General features: G+C 49.1%; 4 protein-coding genes across 4 annotated transcripts, besides 2 other annotated features; 1 reads left to right on the top strand and 3 right to left on the bottom strand.

The window, feature by feature from the left end:
• Window positions 1–2,659: 2,659 nt before the first annotated feature.
• Window positions 2,660–6,935, top strand: FPSE_08509 (uncharacterized protein; the record flags this gene model as incomplete). The annotated part of the gene is made up of 3 exons (XM_009261627.1): window positions 2,660–3,289; window positions 3,349–6,711; window positions 6,765–6,935. 3 exons carry the CDS (start codon window positions 2,660–2,662, stop codon window positions 6,933–6,935), a joined length of 4,164 nt encoding a protein of 1,387 aa, XP_009259902.1.
• Window positions 6,936–8,084: 1,149 nt separating this feature from the next.
• Window positions 8,085–9,524, bottom strand: FPSE_08510 (uncharacterized protein; the record flags this gene model as incomplete). Its single annotated transcript, XM_009261628.1, has 1 exon — window positions 8,085–9,524. One exon carries the CDS (start codon window positions 9,522–9,524, stop codon window positions 8,085–8,087), a length of 1,440 nt encoding a protein of 479 aa, XP_009259903.1.
• Window positions 9,525–11,003: 1,479 nt separating this feature from the next.
• On the bottom strand, window positions 11,004–12,661 carry FPSE_08511 (uncharacterized protein; the record flags this gene model as incomplete). The annotated part of the gene is made up of 2 exons (XM_009261629.1): window positions 11,004–12,451; window positions 12,511–12,661. 2 exons carry the CDS (start codon window positions 12,659–12,661, stop codon window positions 11,004–11,006), a joined length of 1,599 nt encoding a protein of 532 aa, XP_009259904.1.
• Window positions 11,868–11,901: a microsatellite.
• A 739-nt stretch (window positions 12,662–13,400) lies between the features above and the next one.
• Window positions 13,401–13,446: a microsatellite.
• A 6,127-nt stretch (window positions 13,447–19,573) lies between these two features.
• On the bottom strand, window positions 19,574–20,585 carry FPSE_08512 (uncharacterized protein; the record flags this gene model as incomplete). Its single annotated transcript, XM_009261630.1, has 3 exons — window positions 19,574–20,042; window positions 20,107–20,399; window positions 20,463–20,585. 3 exons carry the CDS (start codon window positions 20,583–20,585, stop codon window positions 19,574–19,576), a joined length of 885 nt encoding a protein of 294 aa, XP_009259905.1.
• Window positions 20,586–22,145: the final 1,560 nt, after the last annotated feature.

The raw sequence follows: 22,145 nt of genomic DNA, 5'->3' as shown, positions 1-22,145 counted from the left end.
AGTAGGTAGTTGTCTCTCAATAAAGGTCCCATCCTGTTTTCCCTAGGTATCTATCGTCGTCATTGCTCTGCTGCTTCTACTATGTATCTTGCGGATACCACGGAGCCAAGGCATGATCAGACCGAGCTGGAAAGTAAGATGACCAGGGCAGTGGCAGTTTGTTGAGTTTCTACTTGGTTGGATTTCCTCTTTGGGATTGCTAGGCAAAAGTAGCCTGGGGAAAGCTTGGCCGCGGAGGCCGGGACGAGGACAAGGCCAGTTTTATTACAGAGATGATGCATCGCATCACATATCAGAACACTACTACAGAGCAGGGAGCCTACCGTTGTAATGTAGAATGTACGTGCCGCGTGGGAGGGTAAGCCTCACCCTGAGGAATATTTTTTTCTTGTAATTGGGGCTTGAAACATGACGATTCGCTTATGCTGGTTGGCTGAGAACCCTAGGGGAACGAGAAGGGGAATAATGATAACTCTGTAGGTACGGATAACTGAATTGGATTAGATCTACAGGGTCTTTTCTCTGGTGGCCACCTTGATCCGTGTCTTGAGCTCCACTTTGTAAAGAGTTTGGTCTCTTGTGTTGTTTCCGGAGAAAGAAAAAAGATGTGGCATTAGGTAACTGTTAACTGCAGTACACCTTGTTGGTCTACTCTGAAATCAAGATCCAACTGTCTGGGCACGAGATAGCACCATCCTAATGCCAATTCCCTCGTCTGGCTTGACCCTGGCGTCTCATGATAAAGCCCCGTGAGGACATGTCAGTATGCACTAGCTTTGGTAGTCGTTCATCAGGGACCAGCTAATTCTACTGGAAGCTTACCACTTTGCTGATTCTTCAAGCTATATCATTGGTTGGCACGGTGCACACTCAAACATTGTCATCGCCTTTGATCGGACTCGGTCCTTATTCTTTTGGTCCGTATTCGTAGTTGATGAAGCCAGCCTGGCCCTTCTATGAGCTTCCAAGTAATTTTAAACCCATGGCGCAATCAATATACACAGCATGTTCATCGGTCTGTTAGGCACAAGAGTCACGGTTGCGTAATACGTGAGGCCTCTTTGTCTTTAATGTTCTTTCTCTTCTAACGAATTGCCATAATGAGGATTTATGGAGTCAACCCCCGCGTCTAGCCTTGAGCACTGTACGTTAGAGCTGGTTGGTAGTAGTAAATAAGGCATGGAAGCCAGTTGAGGTAATAGTAAGTTGGGTAGGTAATTTGAGTCGCAGATAGGCAGATTGAATTCAGCCGTGAATATGATTAAAATTGCATCATCGTCATCATCATCTCTATTTGCCGCCTTACTGTCAAACCGTGTCAATCAATGTCGGTGTGTTCAGGAACCCTAGAACCGGGTAGATCTACAACGGTAGTTAACTGTGCATCACAGCAAAATCGACCATCTCCAGGTGTCTGTATGTATTTCTTCATAGAGAGATTGTGCGATTGTGACCGGTCTACCACCTAAGAAACGGGACGCCGAATTGCATTAGCCCCGATATGTGCGAGTCCCGATCTTGTACTGTACCGAATGTGCAACAAAGCAGGCTTTCGCCGTGTGCGAAATTCTCCTCAACCGCACTGTCTCGCGCCGACAACGGCTCCACCTAACATGGACTAACTCGTGGCCCTGAAGGTTGTAGGTACCTACAGCACAGCATCCATCAATCCCCGCCACCACACTATGCATCAACCAAGTAAACCAGACCACCCTTTCCAACCCAAGACTCCACGTTTGTTGCTTTGGACCACGTACGCGCATACACATACTTTTGGCAAAATCATCTTATCTTGGAAAGAGGGGACGCAACACTACAAAGTTCAACCTTTTCAGCATAGGTACCAAGGCAGGTAGGCGATATGCAGCCACGACGGCCCACAGACTTCCATCCATAACCCACGAAGCTAAGGCACCTCGACCTGGCCAATCCACTTTCCCTTACCCAAGGGACAAGACAACCAGGCCAGCCTCTAACTACTACCTAGCCCAGACCATCTGGCGCATCCATCCATCAATCATCTCTTGCCTCCCGTCTCATCGAGTGAGGCCCGTTGTCTATCCAATTCTCTCCTTCATCTATCACTTTTCAAACCCCTCCGTCTGTACGAATATTGTAATCATCTCGTTCCACTGGACCGTTCGCCATACACACCTTTTCTCCTGCGAACACGCACCTCGACCGACCAGGGGTAACCCATCTGACAGCAGACGACCCTGACCGTCCCCGTCTGGGTTTTTTTGCACTGACCGACCGGGACCTGCCTGCACATCTATCTGCCCGCCGCCGTTGCGTCTCGTTTGTGTTCGCGTGCTCTAGGGGTTCTCCCATCCATATTGAACTCCTGCCCCAACAACTACCTGCCTACGCACTTCTAAAAGGATATCGACTCGAAACCCGTATTCGTCAGCAACACAGTCTACTTCGGATCAAAAAAACAAATCTTTCGGATTATCACCAGCGATCAGCATTATACTATAAACCCAAAATTCAATTGAAACTGCCCATGTCAATGCCTTGAGTTCCTCACCACCACCACCGCCCCCGCGCGATACCTACCCAATTTGCGACACCAAATTCAACCGCACTCGCCCGGTCACCATTTCAATCCCACCGTCCTCCGGCGCCTACGGGACGACCCAGCCTTTGTTCGCTGGTCATGACACCCGCTCCTACTGGCCGCCGCAGCCCTGTCATCGTAGGTGATGCTATGTCGGGCGGCGATTTCAACAATTTTTCCTCCGATGGGGATTTGGCAGAGTTTCTCGACTTCAATTCTAATAGCCCAGATACCCTTCAGACAATGGAAACACTCGGTGGATCGGACCCTAAAGGATTTCTTGCGCCGCAAGACCTGGCCTCAACAACAACTTTCCCCGACTCTCCGAACGGCTCATCCTATCAAGATTCGTCATCCGAGTCGGCTTCTTCTAAACGCACTACTAGCCGGACATCTTCCAAGGCGGCTATGAACACGACTGATATGATGGTGGACGAGGATGATGTCAAGATGGAATGGGGAAACCCTAGTTTTTCAACATACGAAGACGACTCTGCCTATGCGTTTGGTAGCAGCGATGCCGACACTGCCTTGGAAAGCATGTATACATTTACCGACCACAACGATACTTTCCTCGATCACCCTTATGCTTTTGATACCGCGTCTAGTAGCCCAAATGGCGAAAACTCAGTCACATCACCTCCGATGCCCACGATTAATCCACATAGCTTCACTAGGGATGCAACGCCAAAGAGGAAAAAACCACAAGGCCACCAAAAAGCTTCATCGGTATGTGCTTCTTATCAATAACTCTAGCAACAATCAACCGTCATCTAACAAAGCCAAAGCAATACTCCGTCTCGTCAGCAATGAATGCACTAAAAACAACGACATCGCGTGAAAATTCGCCCATGTCTAATAACATGATCATGAGCCAAGATCCCTCTCCAGTGGCCATGTTCAATTCGCCTTCGCCTCACAATCCAGTGGATTTCTCCTCAAGGGCTGCGAATGGAGCAGGATTGGGATGGCCAAGCAGAAACGGCGTGGCAGGACAATCTGCACCCGATGCCTTGCCTCTGCATTTTAGCGGTCAGATTAACCAGCCTATGCCCATGCCTCAGCAGTTGAACATGCCTACGCCATACAACGTGACTGGACAATACAGTCTGACGATCTTGCCCACGCCGTTCAAGTCACGGGTCGAGACCCAAATCCCTATCAAGATGGTATTGTCTCCTATGCCGCCCGGAATTACCAAGCTGCACCTGCCACCTCACACTATTTCGAAACCCAAGCTACTGGCAAAACCAGCGCCCAAGAAATCGCCAGATATGCTCGAGTTGTTCGTGTCCTTAGTATGCACGAGTGCTATGGATGAACCTGGCAGGACGGAGAACGCACTCAAACGTGCTGCTTCTCACCCTCAACGTTACCTCCCCCCTGACAACGATGACAAGAACGCTCCTTCCAAGGGCGGCGATGTACGTATCTGTGCAGGTTGCATAACCCGCGAGCGTAAGCGCGCTGCCAGGAAAAAGGTCAAGAAGCCTGAGGAAGAAGAGGTTTGGCAACAGGATGAGCAACACCGTGTGATTGTTTTCAATACCCAGGAAGTAAAGGAATGGCAACCTGCTAATGGTCCTATGGCGGTCCCTGGTACCTTGCAAGTCGATGCCCCAATGCGCATTGCTTGCTACTGTCGGCACCACGGTGAAAAGGCTGGATTCAATGTCATTTTCACCATTAAGGACTTCGAGGACAGAGTCATTGCCCAAGCAATGTCAAAACCGATTATGATTACTGACGATCATAAAACACACCCCCAGGCTCAGACTGCGGCCCAACAACAGCCGGGCATCCCCGAAGCTCCTGTACCGGTACCAGGACCAGGACCAGGACCTGCTCCTCAAGCTGCGGTTGAGACCAGCGCTCTTTTACCTCCCACTCCTAATGGGGCTTTCAGCATGTCACCAACCAACGGTGACGTTCCCAATATGCCTAGGAATAACCAACCTCCATACCAATCGTCCATGTCCAACGTGACACCGACTGGCGCCTGCGGGAGGATGCTCTCTCGTCCAGGTTCCCCTACACTGGGTGGCCCAATAGCTAAGAAGAGAAAATCGAGCGCGTCTAGAGTACCGAACGGGCTGACCATGACCCGCATGGACACCACGCCCTCTCCAGGTTCTCAGGCAGCCCAGCTGCCCAATACTACATCTCCCTTTACCCCTGGACTTGGTGGTTTCCCTCAGGCTGAGTCATACGTCGGACAACAATCACTCATGTACGCCAGTGCCGGTCCCCCAACGCCTAGCAGCAACGAGGCATTCTTCAACGGCAACCGTTCTGCTAGTATGGACAACATGATGATGGTGCCCCCACTATACTCTGCACCCGCCTCCAACAACGCAAGTCGAGCTCCTAGCCCGGGTTCATTGATGAATGGCGTCGCCAACCAATTCTCCCAGGATACAAGCAGTAACATGTTCTCCGTGTCTATCGGCGGTAATGAGACGCGGTTACCTCCTGTAATTCATAAGATAATTCCTAACCAAGGCCCAAAGATCGGAGGAGTTGAGGTTACTGTCTTGGGTGCTGCCTTTTCCCAGGGACTTGAGGTCTGGTTTGGTAACCAGAAGGCCACAACCACTACATTCTGGGGGGAATCCTCGCTAGTGTGCTTGTTGCCTCCTTCGCCTGTGGTAGGACTCGTTCCCGTTCATTTCAAGCATGCGAACCCACAGGCCGCGCAAGCTTTCGCCATGACCAAACAGACTCCCTTCTTCAAATATGTTGATGACAATGAGGAAAAGCTTATTCGACTCGCTTTATCCGTACTTGGAAACAAGATGTCTGGTAACATGATGGATATCCAAGACCTCGCTAGAAGGATCTTGGACGATAGTCCATCAGCTTGGTCTGGTGGCCCCTCGGGTGGCCCCTCCTCGGGTGGCCAAATGTTTAGTCACGCTCCTTACGCTCATCTCGAATCCCAGCTCCTGAAGTGCTTGGACCTCATTGATCTGGATGACAGCACGCACAGAACCCGCCTGGATCTCAAGAGATCTACAGGCCACACTATGCTTCACCACGCTTGCTCATTGGGCTATCATAGATTTGTCGCTGCCTTGCTAGCCAGAGGTGCCAGCCCTAATGCCCAGGACAAGGGTGGCTTCTCACCTCTGCATATCGCTGCGATCCATAACCACGCTGAGATTGTGCGGAGATTGATGTTGCACGGTGCTGACCCCACGCTCCGAAGCGACTCTGGCCTTGCTGCAGCTGATGTTGCTCAATCTCGCGCCGTCTTGCGTACCATCCGCCGCTCTGAACGTCACATTCGCTCTCGCAGCAGCGGCGGTTCTTTACACAGCCGAGCTAGCAGTGCTACATCGCTACGATCGTTGTGGGAACCCATGACAAAGGTCCACACTCACGATGGACCTATTTCACCAGATTCAAGCGAAGAGAGCCCCGAATACACGTCTGGGGATTTTGAAGATGAAGATCCTGATGAGAATGATTATTTGAGCATGCGAAGACCCAGTGGCTTCCGGCAAGATCGCGAACGCCCGAATCTTCGCCGCCGGATGACCGGTGAACTGGAGGAAGAGCTCGTCCCTCCTGTTACCGCCATGGCTGCTACGCCAGCTGCACTGAAGGAGCAACTCCAACAACAAATCCATCAATTCCAGCAGTCAATTGCTATGCAGTTTCAGAATCTACCGCACTTCCCTCAAATGCCCGCGTTCCCCAACATGCCCGACTACCAAGCGCCCTTTATGCGACGGGTCCAGCAATTCATGCCAGGCATGGCAGGGCCTCGACCAGAAGGTGAGCAGCCCCAGCGTTGGTGGGATTCAGCACCCAAGGCGAGTGCGTCTGCGCCCCCAGCCTACGAGGAGATTTACCCTCGCGAAGAACTTGATCGAAAGCAAGCCTCTGCTGCTCGAGCTGCTGTGGAGGCTGAGGCTGATCAGAAGTGCGCGGCTTTATTCGATCTGCCTACCACTACAGAGGTCGAGACTGAGTCAGTCGAGGTTACCGAAGTCACTGAGATCACTCAGGCTAAGACAGAAGAGCCAGAGGTTCTCAAGATCGGGCGAAAGAATGCCATTACTAAGGAGCAGCAAGAGCAATTCCGCCGAGCGCATGAAGTCAAGATGAAGAGGATTAGCAGTGATCACAATCTATTCTTCATCTGGGTAAGTCGCCTTGTACACAACTTTAAGCCGACCTCAAGCTAATCAACCAACAGATTCCTCTCCTTCTTATCATGATTTGCGCAATGCTATACAGCTACTTCCCGTGGCTCTTCACCTTTGCCTGGGCATTTGTTCGATCACTATATAACCATGGGCTTAGCAAGACTCAGCAACTTATTCAACACAACCTTCCAGACCAAATCGAACGGGTCATTGAAGTTTGAACGACTTTATGACGTTGTTTCTTGTCAATTCGCACATTAAATCATCAGCGTACTTCTTCTTTTCTTACATTAACAGATTCGGCGTCGGTTATTATTACCTGCTTTACATTTGACGACCGATGAATGCTTGATTACTCTTTATAGTTTTGACACTCGTTTGGTCCTCGGTTGAGGCTGAGCGTGTTCCGGAAAGAAGACTTGACATGCAGACAAGTCAGCTTTGGGATGGTGTTTTCTGGGATGAACACGAATGGGCAATAGAGGAGCTGAACGGGATTGTTGACTTTGCTTTTGTAACCGGACATTTTGGAATCTGGGAAGATGTCAAGGAAATACGCGGTGTTTATACTCTTGCTAGGTTTGTACTACAGATAGGCAGGCAATGGAGCATCATTAGGTTACCTGTATATATAGGCTCAGAGATGAAATGAATAGTCTTATTATCTTGATGCGTGCACATCTCTCGGACTGGTTCACTCACAACATAATACGAATACTCAGGTTTAACTAAGAGCTTGGCTGTTGCTGGACCAACCATGAGCTTCATATTATAATTATATTAGACATGTCAAAAAAATCACCGTCAACAGCTCTCACTCACTATACGTCCGCAAGGCAAACCCAATATATGGAGGGGAAAATCGTCGTTAATGCCGTCATATCAATCAAACCGTAAACGCCCCTATTCCCATAATTCAGCCTGTCATCCAACCCGCAGAGGCAATGAACGTTTTTCCATCACCATTCCCCTCTCCCTCTTCCTCAAAGACTATACCTCCTCTCTTATTCGCTGAAGTAGGTAAACCAAGCATAAAAAGGAAAAAAGGAAAAGGAAAACACAAAAGCCCACCCTATCCAACCGACAAGGATAATAGGAGACGTCATAAAAAGAGTTTCAGTCATGTCGCATGCCATCATGGATATCTCAACAACAATTCCACCATGAAAGAAGAACCAGAAACAAAAAACAAGGTCGTGGCCGCGTCATTAAAGAGTTGTGCAAACGCCCGTCGCCTGCAGAGCGCAAAAGCCTGGTTGCTTTGCATCTCACCACTGCCGTTATCCGCTGTGCTGTCGTAGGTATCCTGCGTTCTGTTGAATATCAAACGTTGATGCTGAAAGAGTAAAAAGCTGCCCGTCGCTGTTTAACTAATAACGAGATCGCATTGCCGGAACAAGGTTCTCAGTGTTGTCGTGTAAGGCAAACTTGTCGGGAATGTCGGGCACCACGGGGATGCCTTTGTTTCCGTTCAATGTTGTGTGAGGCTCTTCTGCGGCGATCTTGCGCGAACGTAGCACTCGGGCGTATTGAACCTCCTGCAGTGGCGATCTGGACTCTTCGGTGCTGTTTCTAGCAGCAGAGCCAGGTCGAGAACCTACTCGGCGGTCTAAGTCAAAAGAACTCCGACCGCCAGCGCCGGGTAGACGTCCAAGGACACGGCGGGCAAGCTTGTTATAGTCTTTACCAGCACCAGCTCCATGGGGTCCCGATACACTGCGTCGTGAGGACAAAAGACTACGACGAGATGCAACGTTTCGTAGGCTATGCAAGCCAATATCTCGAGAAGAAGTCTTGCGCAACTTCTTCTTCGGGGTAGGAGAATCGCGAGCGCCAATTCCTGCTTCGGCGTCCGAGTTGGAATCTGCTGCAGCTCGCTTAGTTCCCCTAGATGAAACACTCGCTGGCGACTGGATAGGAGAGGTCGTGCAAGAAGCCGATGGAGTCCCTGTTCGTGAGCCTCTAGTCTGTCGAGGTGGGTGAAGGTGATCCTTTGACACTATGCCAGTAGGTACTGCCGGGGAAGGGGCGGCACCGAAGGGGGTTGGCGACGAGGCACCTGCGGAAAGTGGAGGTGTGAAGAATCCAGAAGCAACGAGCTCTTCATATGTGGCAGCTCCTGGATTGCCTGGAGGTGACTGCAGCTTGAGGGGAAACTTGGCCCTCAATGGTGACCTGGGCTCTACAGGTGGCGTAGGTGGTGGAGGAGCTGTACCTTGAGACGTGGGAGTTCGAGATAGAGCATCCATAAGATCAGCCGGAGGTGCGGCGATTTGCTGAGCTGCTTGCTGGACAGCGCCAGGTGGTGGCTGGCGAGTAGACTGGATAGCATGAGAAGTGAAGAAGCCGGAGGCCATCAGATGGTGATAATTGGCCAATATCTCTTCTCGACTGGGCATGTCGTCCCTTGGAGGATCAAGATTGTTTCTTGAGTCTGGCATGTCCGTCATTTGGATGTCTTCTCTCTCCCTCTCTCTTCCACGCTGGTCATCTTGGTCCCGCTTGCGACTCCGCGACCTCTTCCTCAATCCTCTGTCATCTTCATTGTCCTTTCTAAATCCCAATCGACCTCGAACTTCGTCCCAAACTTGACCGAGAAGTCTTCCCTTCTTGACCTGCTTGTCGGAGAAGTCGTCGCTCATGGGCCGGGCATTGTTGGACTTGGCGTATGTAAGAGCAGGTCGCTCAAGGGCGGCGAGCTCTTCAGGACCCAGAAACTGAACCGGAGGTGCAGCAGAGGTCCTGTCGTTCATGGAGCCCTCCTGAAACCGACTCGCGCTTAACGCGCGGCGAGGCTTCGGCCGACCCATAAAGAAGGTTTTCCTTTGGGTTGTGTACGTATGTGTATGAATGCGAGCGTCTAAATTGGGGGGGCGTTGTAAGAGCTTAAAGCAGCAGCACGATTACGTTGACGGCAGCAACGATCGGGTGCGGGAAGCGTTGAACAATGGGGATCAAAAGTCAGCAGGACATAACGGCTTTGGGAAAGAAAAACGTGGCTGATTATAGTAAACAGAACGGTTGTGTGATGATTGCATCTGCAAAAGTGATAGCGGCGCTGGGACCTCGACCGGGACGTGGAGGCCGGTGGTTTGTTGATATTGAATCTGGCTCGCGCACGTGATTTCACCACGGCAACGAGGCAGGAGCGGGGGATGCAACGTACCTGCAGCGTTAGTGAAGCATTGGCCTTGGAATGGGAAGGAGTACAAGGATACTCGAATCGCTTGGTTCCCTAAAATGGAAATAAAATCGAAGTGAAAAGCACCAAAACGGAGATTAAATTCCCTTTTGTTTTAGATGGAGCAAGGCAAGGCCATCAATCGTTGATTTCACGCTTGGCTGTAATGTAAGTTGAAGTTGGTTGTGAATTGGAATTACATAGCATAATACGAATAAGAGCGCTGATCTAGAATAACCATATTCACATTCTTATTTCCATCAAGCTGGCCCATCTTCCATCAGTATGGTTGTGATTCTGGTCTCATTGTGGTTTATATTGAAGCAAAAAATCTGCCAATGGACCTTGTACATACAAGTTATATTGATCCGAGTATTCATGCTCGACATGGATATCTGGTCGAGGGTTTGAGACGCTTCACGCCTTTGTTTCTGTGTGAAATTACAGTCACTAGTTTCAGGAAGTTGTCTCATGTAACTCAAAACAATGTAAATTTAGGGTTATATTGATGAGTCCTGTAGATAGAAAGCATATCAACGATCAGATTTCGAATGAATGTCAACTGACCCGGCAACATGGCTCGAGTAACAGAGTCTGCCATGGCTTTACCCCTGATCCCAGGCCAAGACTCGTATCGAGTTTATCCTAGTCACAAGATACATCTCACAAAGCAAACTGTCTCAAGCTAATGCATAATATCTTATTGAGCAAGACTAACGCCCAGAACAAAAGTTATGAGATTGACATAAATGAAAGGATCGATGAGTCGATTTGCTCCTAGTAAACTAGGCCTGTAGACAAAATAGAGAAATAAAGAAAAAGGATGTCGTGTGTGAATGTCATTTTTGTGATCATAGGAACCAAAAGCCTTTCTGTGATCTAACATGAATGACGATGCAAAATATCTTTGATGTCCAAAATAACCAAAAACCCGGTGCCAAGTTAACTATTCATTTCCATGACTTGATCCACATGAATTGCGCCTGAACTCCTAACCATTGACGCTCATGTATCTTCCATAATCCCACCGTCCTCCTCCTGTAGATAGGAATACACAACACTAGAACGCCAGTGTGCCTTTCTAGTCAAGAAGTAAGAATGTCGATGTTTAATACTCGTATTTGTTGAATTGGATAACACTGATCTGACCATCAGCTCGAGAGTAAGAGCCTTGGTCGTGGTCGGGGCTGTAACCACGGTGAGACCGGCCGTAGTGAGGGTCCATTTGTCTTTGACCATTGAAAAGTGGCCTGGTGTTTTGGGCAAAGACGCTCTCGTGTTTGCGCTTACCGCCAACATTGACGGGGGGAAGTTCAGGGAGAGGGTCGACCTGAGGTTCAATGACTGGCATGGGCTCGACTAGAGCAGAAATCTTGATAGATCCGCGAGATGGCTCGGTGTTCATGCGAGGAAGAGGAGCAGCAGCCGGCGTGGGAGGGTATGACGCTTGCGAGTCTCGACGGTAGTGGCCCTCCGTGGAGTAGACTGAAGGTGAGGGTGGAACGTAGGTGCTGGTGGACTGTCTACGGTCATATAAATCGCGGTTGACAGACGGGGCGGGCGAAGGACATGATGGTGGGAGGTGACGGCTGTAGCCATAGGGCGCATCGGTCTTGGCGTATGGCGACTGGGCAGCCGAGGGGTACGGGCCGTTGGCGGGGACAGGCGTTATTTGCAGACCAGGCTGGTGGGCATATTGTCGAGGTGCCGGGTATTTGGGACCAGATGACTCGCCAAAAGCAAGGTGACGCGGAGCTGAAGGAGCCGGGTCGTAAGATGGAGGAGGCGGAGGTGGAGGAGGGTACGAGTCCACCATCGAAGGTCGGCGAGAGGCGTCAGAGTAGGAAGCTCGGTGTTCGCTCGAGTTGCTTTGAGATCGATTCCTGATTCCATGGGGGTCCTCTGCGGCAGGGGTAACAGTCCTTCTACGACCGAAATCTTCCTCACGACGCTCAAAGGCGTTGTTTCCAGCGTTATTGTTGTTGTTGTTGTTGTTGTTGTTGTTGCCACCCGACTTGGTGTCGCGCTTCCTCATGCGAACATCACGACGAATTCGGACTCGGCAGCCCTGGTCAGCGACTGTCTTGCTGAGCTGTGTGCTCTCCATGAGACCGGGGAACTTCTTTGCGCTGAAAACTGAGAATGGATCGGTCTTAATCTCCATTCGGAAGTCCACGCCAGGTGGAAGATCGCCATCGGCAGGCTGAATATCGAAATCCTGCTCCTCCTTGGTAGTCTCGAATAAGCTGAAAGTCAGGCGGTAGAGGCCCTCATGGCGCACAGAAAGATCAGGGAAGATAAAGTAGCCGGCTTCGGATGGACGGTCAAGATAGGCCATGCCTGAGGCGGGAACACCGGTAAGAATAGGCGGGTTGTTGGTGGTGGGCGTTGAAACACGGCAAGAGGCTATCGGGCGAGCATGCTCGAGACTGGCATAGAGAAAGAAGTTGGCGTTATAATCAAAGGTTACATCCTTGCCCTCTTCAAGAGTGGGGCCTTCAACAATTCGTAGCTCGACAACAGGCGGAGGGTCAACGGGTCGGCGATCGCTATTAGCTATAGAAAGTCAGTACCAAAATCAAATGCATATTATATGATAACATGAGCCAACGTACCTTTCATGCCAGAACCGCATGCTCGGGCTCGCTCTGGTTGTTGCAGGACAGTCAGCTGGTACCAGAGGCTCCGGTTTCCTCTCGTGACTCTGTGAAACTGGGCAGTGGTGTCGCGTTTTGAGTTTGTGGGAATTGCTGAAGGTGTCGCCATTTTGTATATTAGTGAGGCGAGTGAGATCGCGCGGGCGTAAAGAACGGTTGAGAAGTGAATTCAAGTAAAGTAAAGCCTTTAATGTCAAACTTTGTCAGCAACGGTCGTGCATATAAGGCAGAGGGGAACCCAGTTGGCTGGTGTACAGCAGAATCCAATCATTCACATGAGAGAATTCATGTCTGGTTTGCAACTTACCCTCAATGTGAGACGTTTGTTTATTAAAAAGAAATTGTCGGCAGATGGACTTTGAGTGATGTACTGTTAAATTCAAGAACGGACGGAGGGCAACGACCGTAATTGAAGAGAGGCGAGTTGACGAGGCGAAAGAGAAAGAGAGAGAGACGTCTTCAACACGACATACGAGAATTGGGTGTAGTCAAGTAGCAGCAAGTTAGAGTAGCAGCAGCACGAGTAGGGGGGGAGGGGATAGAAGGGAAGAAAGAGAAGGGGAAGAAAGAGTGGAAGCGAGAGACCGGGGGCGGAGGCCGTTGAAGAGGAATAGGATAAGGCCCGTAGGCGAGACAAATAGCGTATGTCGCTAGCTCTTAGCAGGGTAAGAAGTTTGGGCAGGGAAAAGGGAAAAGAGAAACAGCCCAGGACCCAGGACAAGCACAAGCCCTGCCGAACTTGGAGGAGTGGAGACTTGAGACTGTCTGTAAGTGTACGTATATACAGTTTGGCAGGTTAAAGATATCCGAAGGTACAGCGCAATTCCCGTCGGTACTGTGCAGATTCTATGCGAGGCGAGGCAATGCGCAGCGATGCGATGCGCTACGATGCGAGAGCGGGAGTACAGATAGGAAGTACAGTGGTGGATGCAACGGACGGATACAGACGTTGCCGTTGTTCTTGTTCTTGTTATTGTTCTATTGCCACTATTGCTGATGGGCATATATGATGTCCAAGATATAAAATGGCGGAGATGTTTCTTAATACGATGACAGGATGGCTAGACTAAGCATTCGGACAATTGAAAGAACGCGAGAGAGCGACAAGCAAGATGATGATCCTCACCATTCATACAGCTGGGAGGGATGGAGGTGCAGGGGCAGGGGTTTAGGAAAAGGATGTCTAGTGATGAGTGGCTGAATGGTTTGGTGCAAGATGGATACCCAGACAGACTAAGCCAGGCCCAGGAGCCTGGCTTTGGTGCTCATCCAACGCCAGCTGACTCGGGGGCATGGACCCAAAGATACCGCTGGAACGCCCTGTTGCTAAAGCCATCTTAGTGTCCTGAGTGGCCTAAGTGGCCTAAGTTTCGGGGTCCATTCGGGTTTCGAGGGGGGGGTGTTCGTCCACAGCCAAGGAGACGGGACATGGAGGATCGAGCCAATGAGATGCTCATGTTGGTTGGTTCCTTCGATCGCGCCTTTGGGATTGAGATTGATTGGGATTTGGGTTGGGGAAAAAATGAGAATGGAGACGACAAGACCAAGACGGGACGGGAAGTCCCAGGATCCGAGAATAAAGTCGAAACTTGGCCTGAGCACTAGTAACTACCTATTAACCCAACAATGGGGATAGGACAACTGCTTCTGGAAGTTGAAAATAGAGTTGGATTCTTTTTCATTTGGTTATTGAACACCGCTGATCACCTCGTGGCACAGTACAGTGTAGGGGACTTTTTGTCTTGATTCCTTTTAATTTTAGAGTTCAATTCAAAAATGTGCCAAGTCTACCAAGTCTAACTCAGCTGAGAAGGGGGACAATCAGCGGCATTCCATCCAGTTTCAAGTACGAGACTAGACTAGTAGGTACTTTATTACTGTACTGTTCCGCACAGCAATGTCTAGGCACAGTAGCAGCAATTGTAGCATGAGGAAAGACACATGCGGAATTCGGGTTATGTCTTTTGTACCTTTTTTCTACTTGCTCTCATTTATGGTGCCTGGCCTACGGATACATTGTATGTAGGTATCTGCGGATATGTAGGCACATATTAGACAAAAGTACTGCCGCAGCGTTGCAGCCTGCCTTCGCTTCGGCAACGGGTATACGTACCCCAAAAGGCCAAGTGCTCCGGAGCCGACAACAATAAAAAACATGTCATCCTCAGCACTTGTCCCTTGTGTTAGCTGGCCTATCACAGTTGCATCGACGGGGACGGCATGTTCCCAGCCTACCAGCCCAGTTTAAGCGAAGACTGCAGTGGCATCGCCAAGACTGGATGTGACTGGTGCTCTTGGAAGACGAGAGAGGGGAGAGGGGGGCGAGGTCAGGTCAGGTCAACCAACAGGAGTGGGGGGGACAAGACACGGGTTAGAAGAAAGCAAGCAAGGCAAGTTGGCGTTGGTGACAAAAGGAACGAGATCTTAATGATGGATGGCAAAGAAGAAACCATGCTGCAAATCTTTGTTGCAAAGGAGTGCGTGCATAATAGTACATGATTATCTAGAATGTGTATGTATCTGCATAGATCCTGCGGATGCGTTACGTTATGCACGGGTTTGAACAGACGGACGGGAGCCGAGTTGTCAAAAGTTTGGGTAGGTAGGTACTTGGTTGCGCCATGTCTCATTATACGACATTTGTTTTCAAGTGAGTGAGTTTGTAGTCATTTCGCTTGGTTTTAGGATTCCAAGCTAGCTGACTACGTACAACTCACCTGTTCAAAAGGTTCTGGTCTGAGCTGTCCCCATTTCTGAACGTCATCCCGGAGGGAAAATGGAGAGTCTGAGTGTTCGCTCAGTCACTCAAAATCGAGGCTTATCTTTTTTAGTCCTAGATTGACAGTGCGTCTCCGTAATCTCGCATTAGCGTCGGTCTAGATATGCGGGATGCAGGACCCGGTGCACGGGAACCCTCAAGGATTAGATGACGCTATACCTTTTCCGTCTCCAGGTCTTGTCCCGGGTTGAGGAAGGAAGAAATGAATGGAGGAAAGAACGACGTTTCCTCGTGTTGTCTTTTTGACTGCGAGTCGTACTGTGTTGTTTGTGTACGTACACTGTAACATCAGGTATTATCCAACACCAAATAACTCTGGCTTCAATCCACAACTCTTGTGTCAACAACATTGGACGAACAACCTTGACCCCATAGGCTTATCCTCGTGCAGCATGCACAAGCGCTGATGCAACAGGCTACTGTTGGAAGACCACCAAAGATAACAGCAGGGATAAACCCATAAAGTCTTGACACGTTGAATGACAGCTGGAAAGGTACATGGCGCGATGTGTATGCCCGACTAGGTGGACACGGCACGGCATTTGTTAAGGTGAGTCGAGTCCCACATCCCAAGAACCAAATGTTTGGTTCAGCATGTCTGAATTACGACAGAACTGTATCCTTGTTTCAAGTCCACCACCACCCACCACTACCTAGGTACCAACCCCCGGAGCGGCACTCGTCAAGCACTGTAACCGCTGAACCTTGACCTGGGTTGTTGTAGGCAGACTGTGACCTGTTTCAGTCAAATTCTAAAGCCGACTGGTCATCCAAGGTTCGGCTCATCTACTTTACATGCCCTCTTGCAAGGTACGGAAACTTGATCGCCTAACTGATCGCTTAGCCAGATACCACCTCCAGGGTTGCATTTGGCCGGAGATAGCCTCCGACATGGACAAGAGAGTCATGTTCCTTGCCAAGGCGAGCAATTCACAAGTCATGGTTTGATTGACACCTACGGATACGCGAGTAGACACTTGACACTCAGCCGAAAAAAATCATTGATGGGCAAAGAATACGTCAGTCATTCATCTGTTCCATCTACTAATTTGCTCCAAACTCAAAATCTATTATAGGGCTTGCTAGCTCTCAGTCGAAAGTCAAATAGCAAGAAGATCCCGAGTCCTTGGCCACGGAGCATGTCTTTTGCATCGCAGCGTTCCAGCACTACTACTGCCCTGTACATTGCAGCACAGTACAGTGAAAAGAAAAGAAAAAAAGGTCTCAGCTTCCAGTCTGTGCGTCTTTGTTGGTTCATGGTTGGTTTCCAGAGACAGAAGTAGCCTGTAATCAAAATTGCGGATATTACAGTCCCAAAGAATGCTCTTCCCATGACCGCACAGACACTCCTAGCTATTAATTACGTTACAATGGAGTTTGAGTTGCCGTTAGGGGATTTTTCTACATCTGATCTGGGGACCGGCCCGAGCGGGACGAATAGATGATGCCTTGCTAGCAACATTTATTATTAGAGAACATCTGTCTATCTACTATCATGTACCGATATCCATACCTACTAGACTAATACCTACGTCTGCTAATTGTTGATTGTTGGGAAAGTGGAAATAATCATCATCAGTTGTGTGCTTTTACTACATTACCAGGTATACTTTCCAACGCCCGCACGTTCTCAGCTGCTCACCCACTGAGATGCATGCATGATTGTTTGCCATGATCTGCTCGCTGTACGCCACCAACACATCAATGTGTCCCTACATCTCCCCCAGCCTTTTTCTTAGGTTTTGGTCAAGATAGGATATCTACATCCGTGCCGTTACGTAGACCATCACTGCCCCAGTGCAGGTACAACGTAACTGCACTTGCGTTGTATTCCAACTGTTCCTAAACTTTCAAAGTAGACAAGATTGACATGCTTTTGAGACAAACGTTACAGGTCAACCCAAGTGATCATCTCCACCGCTAGACTGCCCTTCCAAGGCTGAGCTACAACTTTCGTACCGCAGTAGGCTATCGATATCACTGCCCATGCATCCATCAGTTGTCTGGTTGGTTGTTGTAAAGGCTGCACACAGACCAAGTCTTGTGTCTGCTTCGTCTACGACTTCCCATTACACGCCACAATCCAGTCTCTGTCTCACAGTCCACATCTATCGAAAGCCCTTGTGAGACGAGACTCTCTCTTCTCTTGACGATACGGTACTGGACTGTACAGCACAGTTCTTTACCCCTCTCGTGGGAAACACAAGGGAGAGAAGAGAGGAGGGGTTTGCCTCAACTCGCGTCATCTCTGAACCACAATGTCATGTAGCGGCCGTTGACAACTCTCAGCCCGCCTCCTCGCATATGTGCTCTCTCTGTGCATTGTATGCACAAACAGTATGTGAGGATGCATATCACGGATGAGTGGCTTGATCTCGAGCTTGCGCTTGAGCTTCGGCTTTGGCTTCAACTTTGACAACATAAAAAACGCCACGTGCTTCCCCGGACATGTCCTCCCGGCCATCTGCAACAACCAACTGACGACCATAAACTCTATCTCCTACACATACCGGTGCCATGTTGATGGCAGGGCGCCATTCAAGCCTGTGGCGTCCGCTGTTGACCCGAATGCCATGACTGTCTGAAAGCTATCCCGTTCCAAGGAAATCTCGACCAGTGTCAAGACAGACGATTCTCCTGTATGGCTTGAAGTCCCAACCTGGTTTTGCTTCTTACGACCGAGACAAAAACCTGACCTGGCAATTTAAGGAATCGGGCTGAAACAGTCCAGTGCTACACTCCTTGCGTCTGGCATGCTCTAATTCTCTGTACCTGCCTGTTTCTCTCTCTGCTGTTTCTCGACTCGCCTTTCCTGTCGTGTCTGGTCTGAATATGCTAAAAGGCTCTTGTGCTTGCTTGTCTGCGGCTTGCTACATCTGCAACACGTCGTTCCATAGCCAATCCTTTCATTATCTAGAGTGCAATGATTGTCCAGTTGCAAAAAGCAGTACTCAAGGCCGTGTTTGACTGTTGCATAGCGTTGTACAAGGCCGGGGGGCAGTCCTCCCACGAGTTGGGCACTCTAGCTTGGATATACTCTAGAGAGCTAATCTAGCTGACAGGCATGGACATGTATGTAGCACACTGTGGGATTACGACATGAGAATGGGCCGATGAGCACGGCACTTGTGCTGCATCTATCCGTGGAGTTGCTGGGAGACATCAAGCTTGACAGGTGGTACCAGAAAGAACTGACTGGTAACTTGTCTCTCCCTCCCCCAAGCAATTTCCCAACTTTGTTTGCTATCGCTCTGTAACTTGCAAGCAACCAGGTATCAATTTGCTTATAGTGATTCATGCTATGATGATTTCCAGTCGAATGACGTCCGAGTTTCTCTAATTCACCTTCACTCGGAACGCCTTCGGCCTCAGATCGTCTCACGAGAAACCAAAGTCTCGATTCCCAACTCAACTTTCAGTTCCTGGACGATGCGTTTAAACTTGGTTTCTAGTGTGCCCTCTTCCACGTGGACTTGACATGACGAGCTTCCCTCTCCTCGGGGCGAATGTCTCAAAAGCTGCGTGACGCATCTTTCCACTTCGCCCTCGCTGCCGTAGCGCAAGCCACAACATGTCGACCGATGTAACCCATTTCAACTTCCAGCTTAAAGTTATTGAACAATATAGCGAAACTAAGTTAGTGCTCCAACGGCGCCTATTGTCGTTTTCCTCTCTGGTCCTGGCAAGTGCCGGTGAGAAAGCCATGGTATACTCAACCCAAAGACTATCAAGTTTACCTTGGCGAGAGCGCGAAAGAGCGAGACGAACAGCTGGTTGTTCGATCTGGGGTGTGACGTTGATTTTCCTCTGCAGGGAGAGACTTGTCTTGGTTTGATTGAAATGATGAGGACAGCATGCATTTGGGATATGTATGCTCGTGTGAGAAGTGCTGTTGTGAGACATCGGTCAGGAATGGCTTCGAGGTACAGGGTAAGTTTGACGCCAAGTTGAAACCAGTTACATCAACCTCGACTCGATGAAAGTATTGGTTGTTAATAAGGTCATTGTTTATTAGATTACCCTGATATGTAGCAATATCTAGCAACTTGTGGTTATCCAACTCCTGTTCAAAGAGGGTATGGGTATCTGGAAGCACAATCCGTCATGAACCGCCCCCAGCCATTTGATCTATTACTTCCATCATTGACTCAAAATGGATCATGTACCAAACTGTCCCCTCGTTTCAAAAATAGATATTTCAATTCACAGCCAAGTCAAGTCCATTCAACAGCAGTGATAAACTTAGACAGCAGGGGTAGCGTGTGCGGGAGCAGCAGTTGCAGGCACGGTATGATCACCTGGAGCCCTCTTCTCAGGGAAGACACCATCATGCCCGGCGTGAACACGGCCGTACTGGGTGAAATGCAAGTTCAAAGCACCATAGTCCCATCGCTTGGAAAGGAACATGAATGCATAGGCCAAACCGGCAATCAGGAGCACATCCAAGATGCCAAAGAAGACAAACATCTGCGTGACGCCAATCTCGTTGCCTCCGTCGGAAAGACCAAAGGCGATGGGGTACAGAAACCAAAGCAGGTTCGCCCAGCCTGCGAGCATGAGATAATCACGCGATAGACTGAGGCGAGTAGCTGATTTGCGGCCTGGGTGAAGGGTTTGGTAGGCAAGTAGAAGATAAGCAAATGTGCCGAAGGCGAAGAAACCCCATTTATACGAGGTGGTGGTGTACGCGGAGCAGAGGTATGAGATGATCCTATATATACGTTAGCATGAGGAAGTTCATGTGCACATAGCAGAGTAAACGTAGAGAGACTCACCAGATCCAGGCAAGGAAGATGTTGAATAGAATAGTAGCCCAGCTCACACCACTCATGAGACCCAAAGCAAGCAGAACAACAGGGAATGAAACAACCCAGTTGATGTACTTTGCATAGTAGATCTGATAGGAGGCGGCACGACCAATATTGCGCTGCGTGGGAACAACCGAGTAGGCGATGCCGGAAGCCATGGAAAAGTAAGTGATGGTGCCGACGAAGAGGGCAATGGTGAAGAGGTAGTGGAAGATTCTCTCGTTGTTTCGGGGCTTGATGCTGAGGGCAAAGCAGGCGAGCTAGAAGTAATGTCAGTATGTGCTATCTGTCTATTCCTGGAGACGATGGAAACAAGTACGTACGAAGCTGACGAGGAAGATAGCTGTCACAGCCCAGAGCCAGTTTGAACCAGCATCCGAGAGACGAGCGTCACCCAACTGGGGGTTGACGTCGAGAGCATCGTTTCGGTCGAAGATGGCAGGCATCTCTAAGGTATTGCCGATGAATCGAGGTGGATGCTGAACAGTGTTGATAACTGTGTACAAAGAAGAGATTCTGAACCAATGTAGGTATGATATAGTTTGTACTATGGTCACTCTTATTTGAAGAAGCAAGAAAAGATAATCAGGAATGGAAAGGAGGAAGACACTCTTATATAGTTATAAACAAACACACACATACAAACATACACCATCTCGATGTTTCCCTTCCCGAAGCAGAAGAGGCACTCATTCCCAATGAGAGCTCTCCAGAAACGTCTCACACAACCCTACCCAGTTGGGCTGCCAAGTTCAAGTACACTCTACAAGACGCTTTCGCCGCATCCAATTGGTCGTCTTCGTCCCAGAACAGTCAAAAAAGAAAACCAAAAGTAAAGCGTTGTACTTGATTTCACGCTGGAATGATGTGAAGAAGTCGCGGTGAGTATCGGGTACATACATCACAGGAGGGAGGGGAGGCTCTTGTGTGATTGTCGCCGGGTTCATGTGAAAACATCCTTGGCGATATTATGACACGGTGAGTTTGTAAGCCAAGCGATTTCTCTATTTTTGCTTTCGTTCTTACTTTCTTTGCCGTCTCTATGTCTCTCCCTGACGTGGCAGAGCACTGCATTGAAACCAATGCCCCAAAAAGAAAGGAAAAAAGCAATTGTATGTTTACATCATATGCTGGTAAATACACGTCAGTCAGTATCCGGAATACTAACAACTACCTACATGCAAACAATATGCAACAAGCTAACACATCGAGTGAGATGCCATGCCATTGTCGTGTCTGGTTATGATGGCGTAACTTCTGAAAGTGTCATGTGGTTCTGATATCAACCCTACAGTCGATCTTCCTTTCTGATGAGGGTATAGTGCATATGCACTAATATTAATATGATGTGATGGTTATATTGACTCTGCAGAAACCAATTGCTTTCCATTCTATCCGGAGCATCTTCCCCCCTCGACATAACACTGTGAGGATCAATATAATTTTGACGTCAAAGTGACTGCATTTTTAAAAACAATAAACTTTCAAGGTTATTTAAATGTCTAATTCTACATCACGCGCTCAGAGTCAACAAGCTACGTACCTACCTAGGCAGTAGGTAGATACTAAGGCATATGTAGTCTACACGTATTTGTGACTTGACCTGACTTGGCTTGTATTTAGTGGGATATATCTTGGGTCTTAGCATATCAATGCTAATATTACACTGTAAATGAAATGTATCGATACTGCTGCATCATTGCCTCATTCTCTCTTCACCGTGCCATTCCACGTCTCATTGCATTCTGACCTTTCGTCATGAATTTGCTTCGGTCCATTCAGAAAACCCCCTGCCCGCGTCCATTGCATCTCCTTTCAGTCACAAGCATCCATCAACATCCTTGCAGTTCTTAGCACCGGCAGATGGCCCTTGTCTGCCGCTGTTTTCATGATATCACACTGCCATTTGTTACTGTTACTGTGATCAACTCTGACTGCATGCATTTTTTTGCGACCGTCAGCTCATAATTCACTCAGAAGGCGAGTCGTAACACTCCACCAATACA

This window comes from Fusarium pseudograminearum, chromosome 1 (assembly GCF_000303195.2).
Source record: "Fusarium pseudograminearum CS3096 chromosome 1, whole genome shotgun sequence".
In the NCBI taxonomy this organism is placed as follows: Eukaryota; Fungi; Ascomycota; class Sordariomycetes; order Hypocreales; family Nectriaceae; genus Fusarium; species Fusarium pseudograminearum.
The sequence above is the reverse complement of the archived record's forward strand: the minus strand, read 5'-3'. Positions and strand labels throughout refer to the sequence as shown.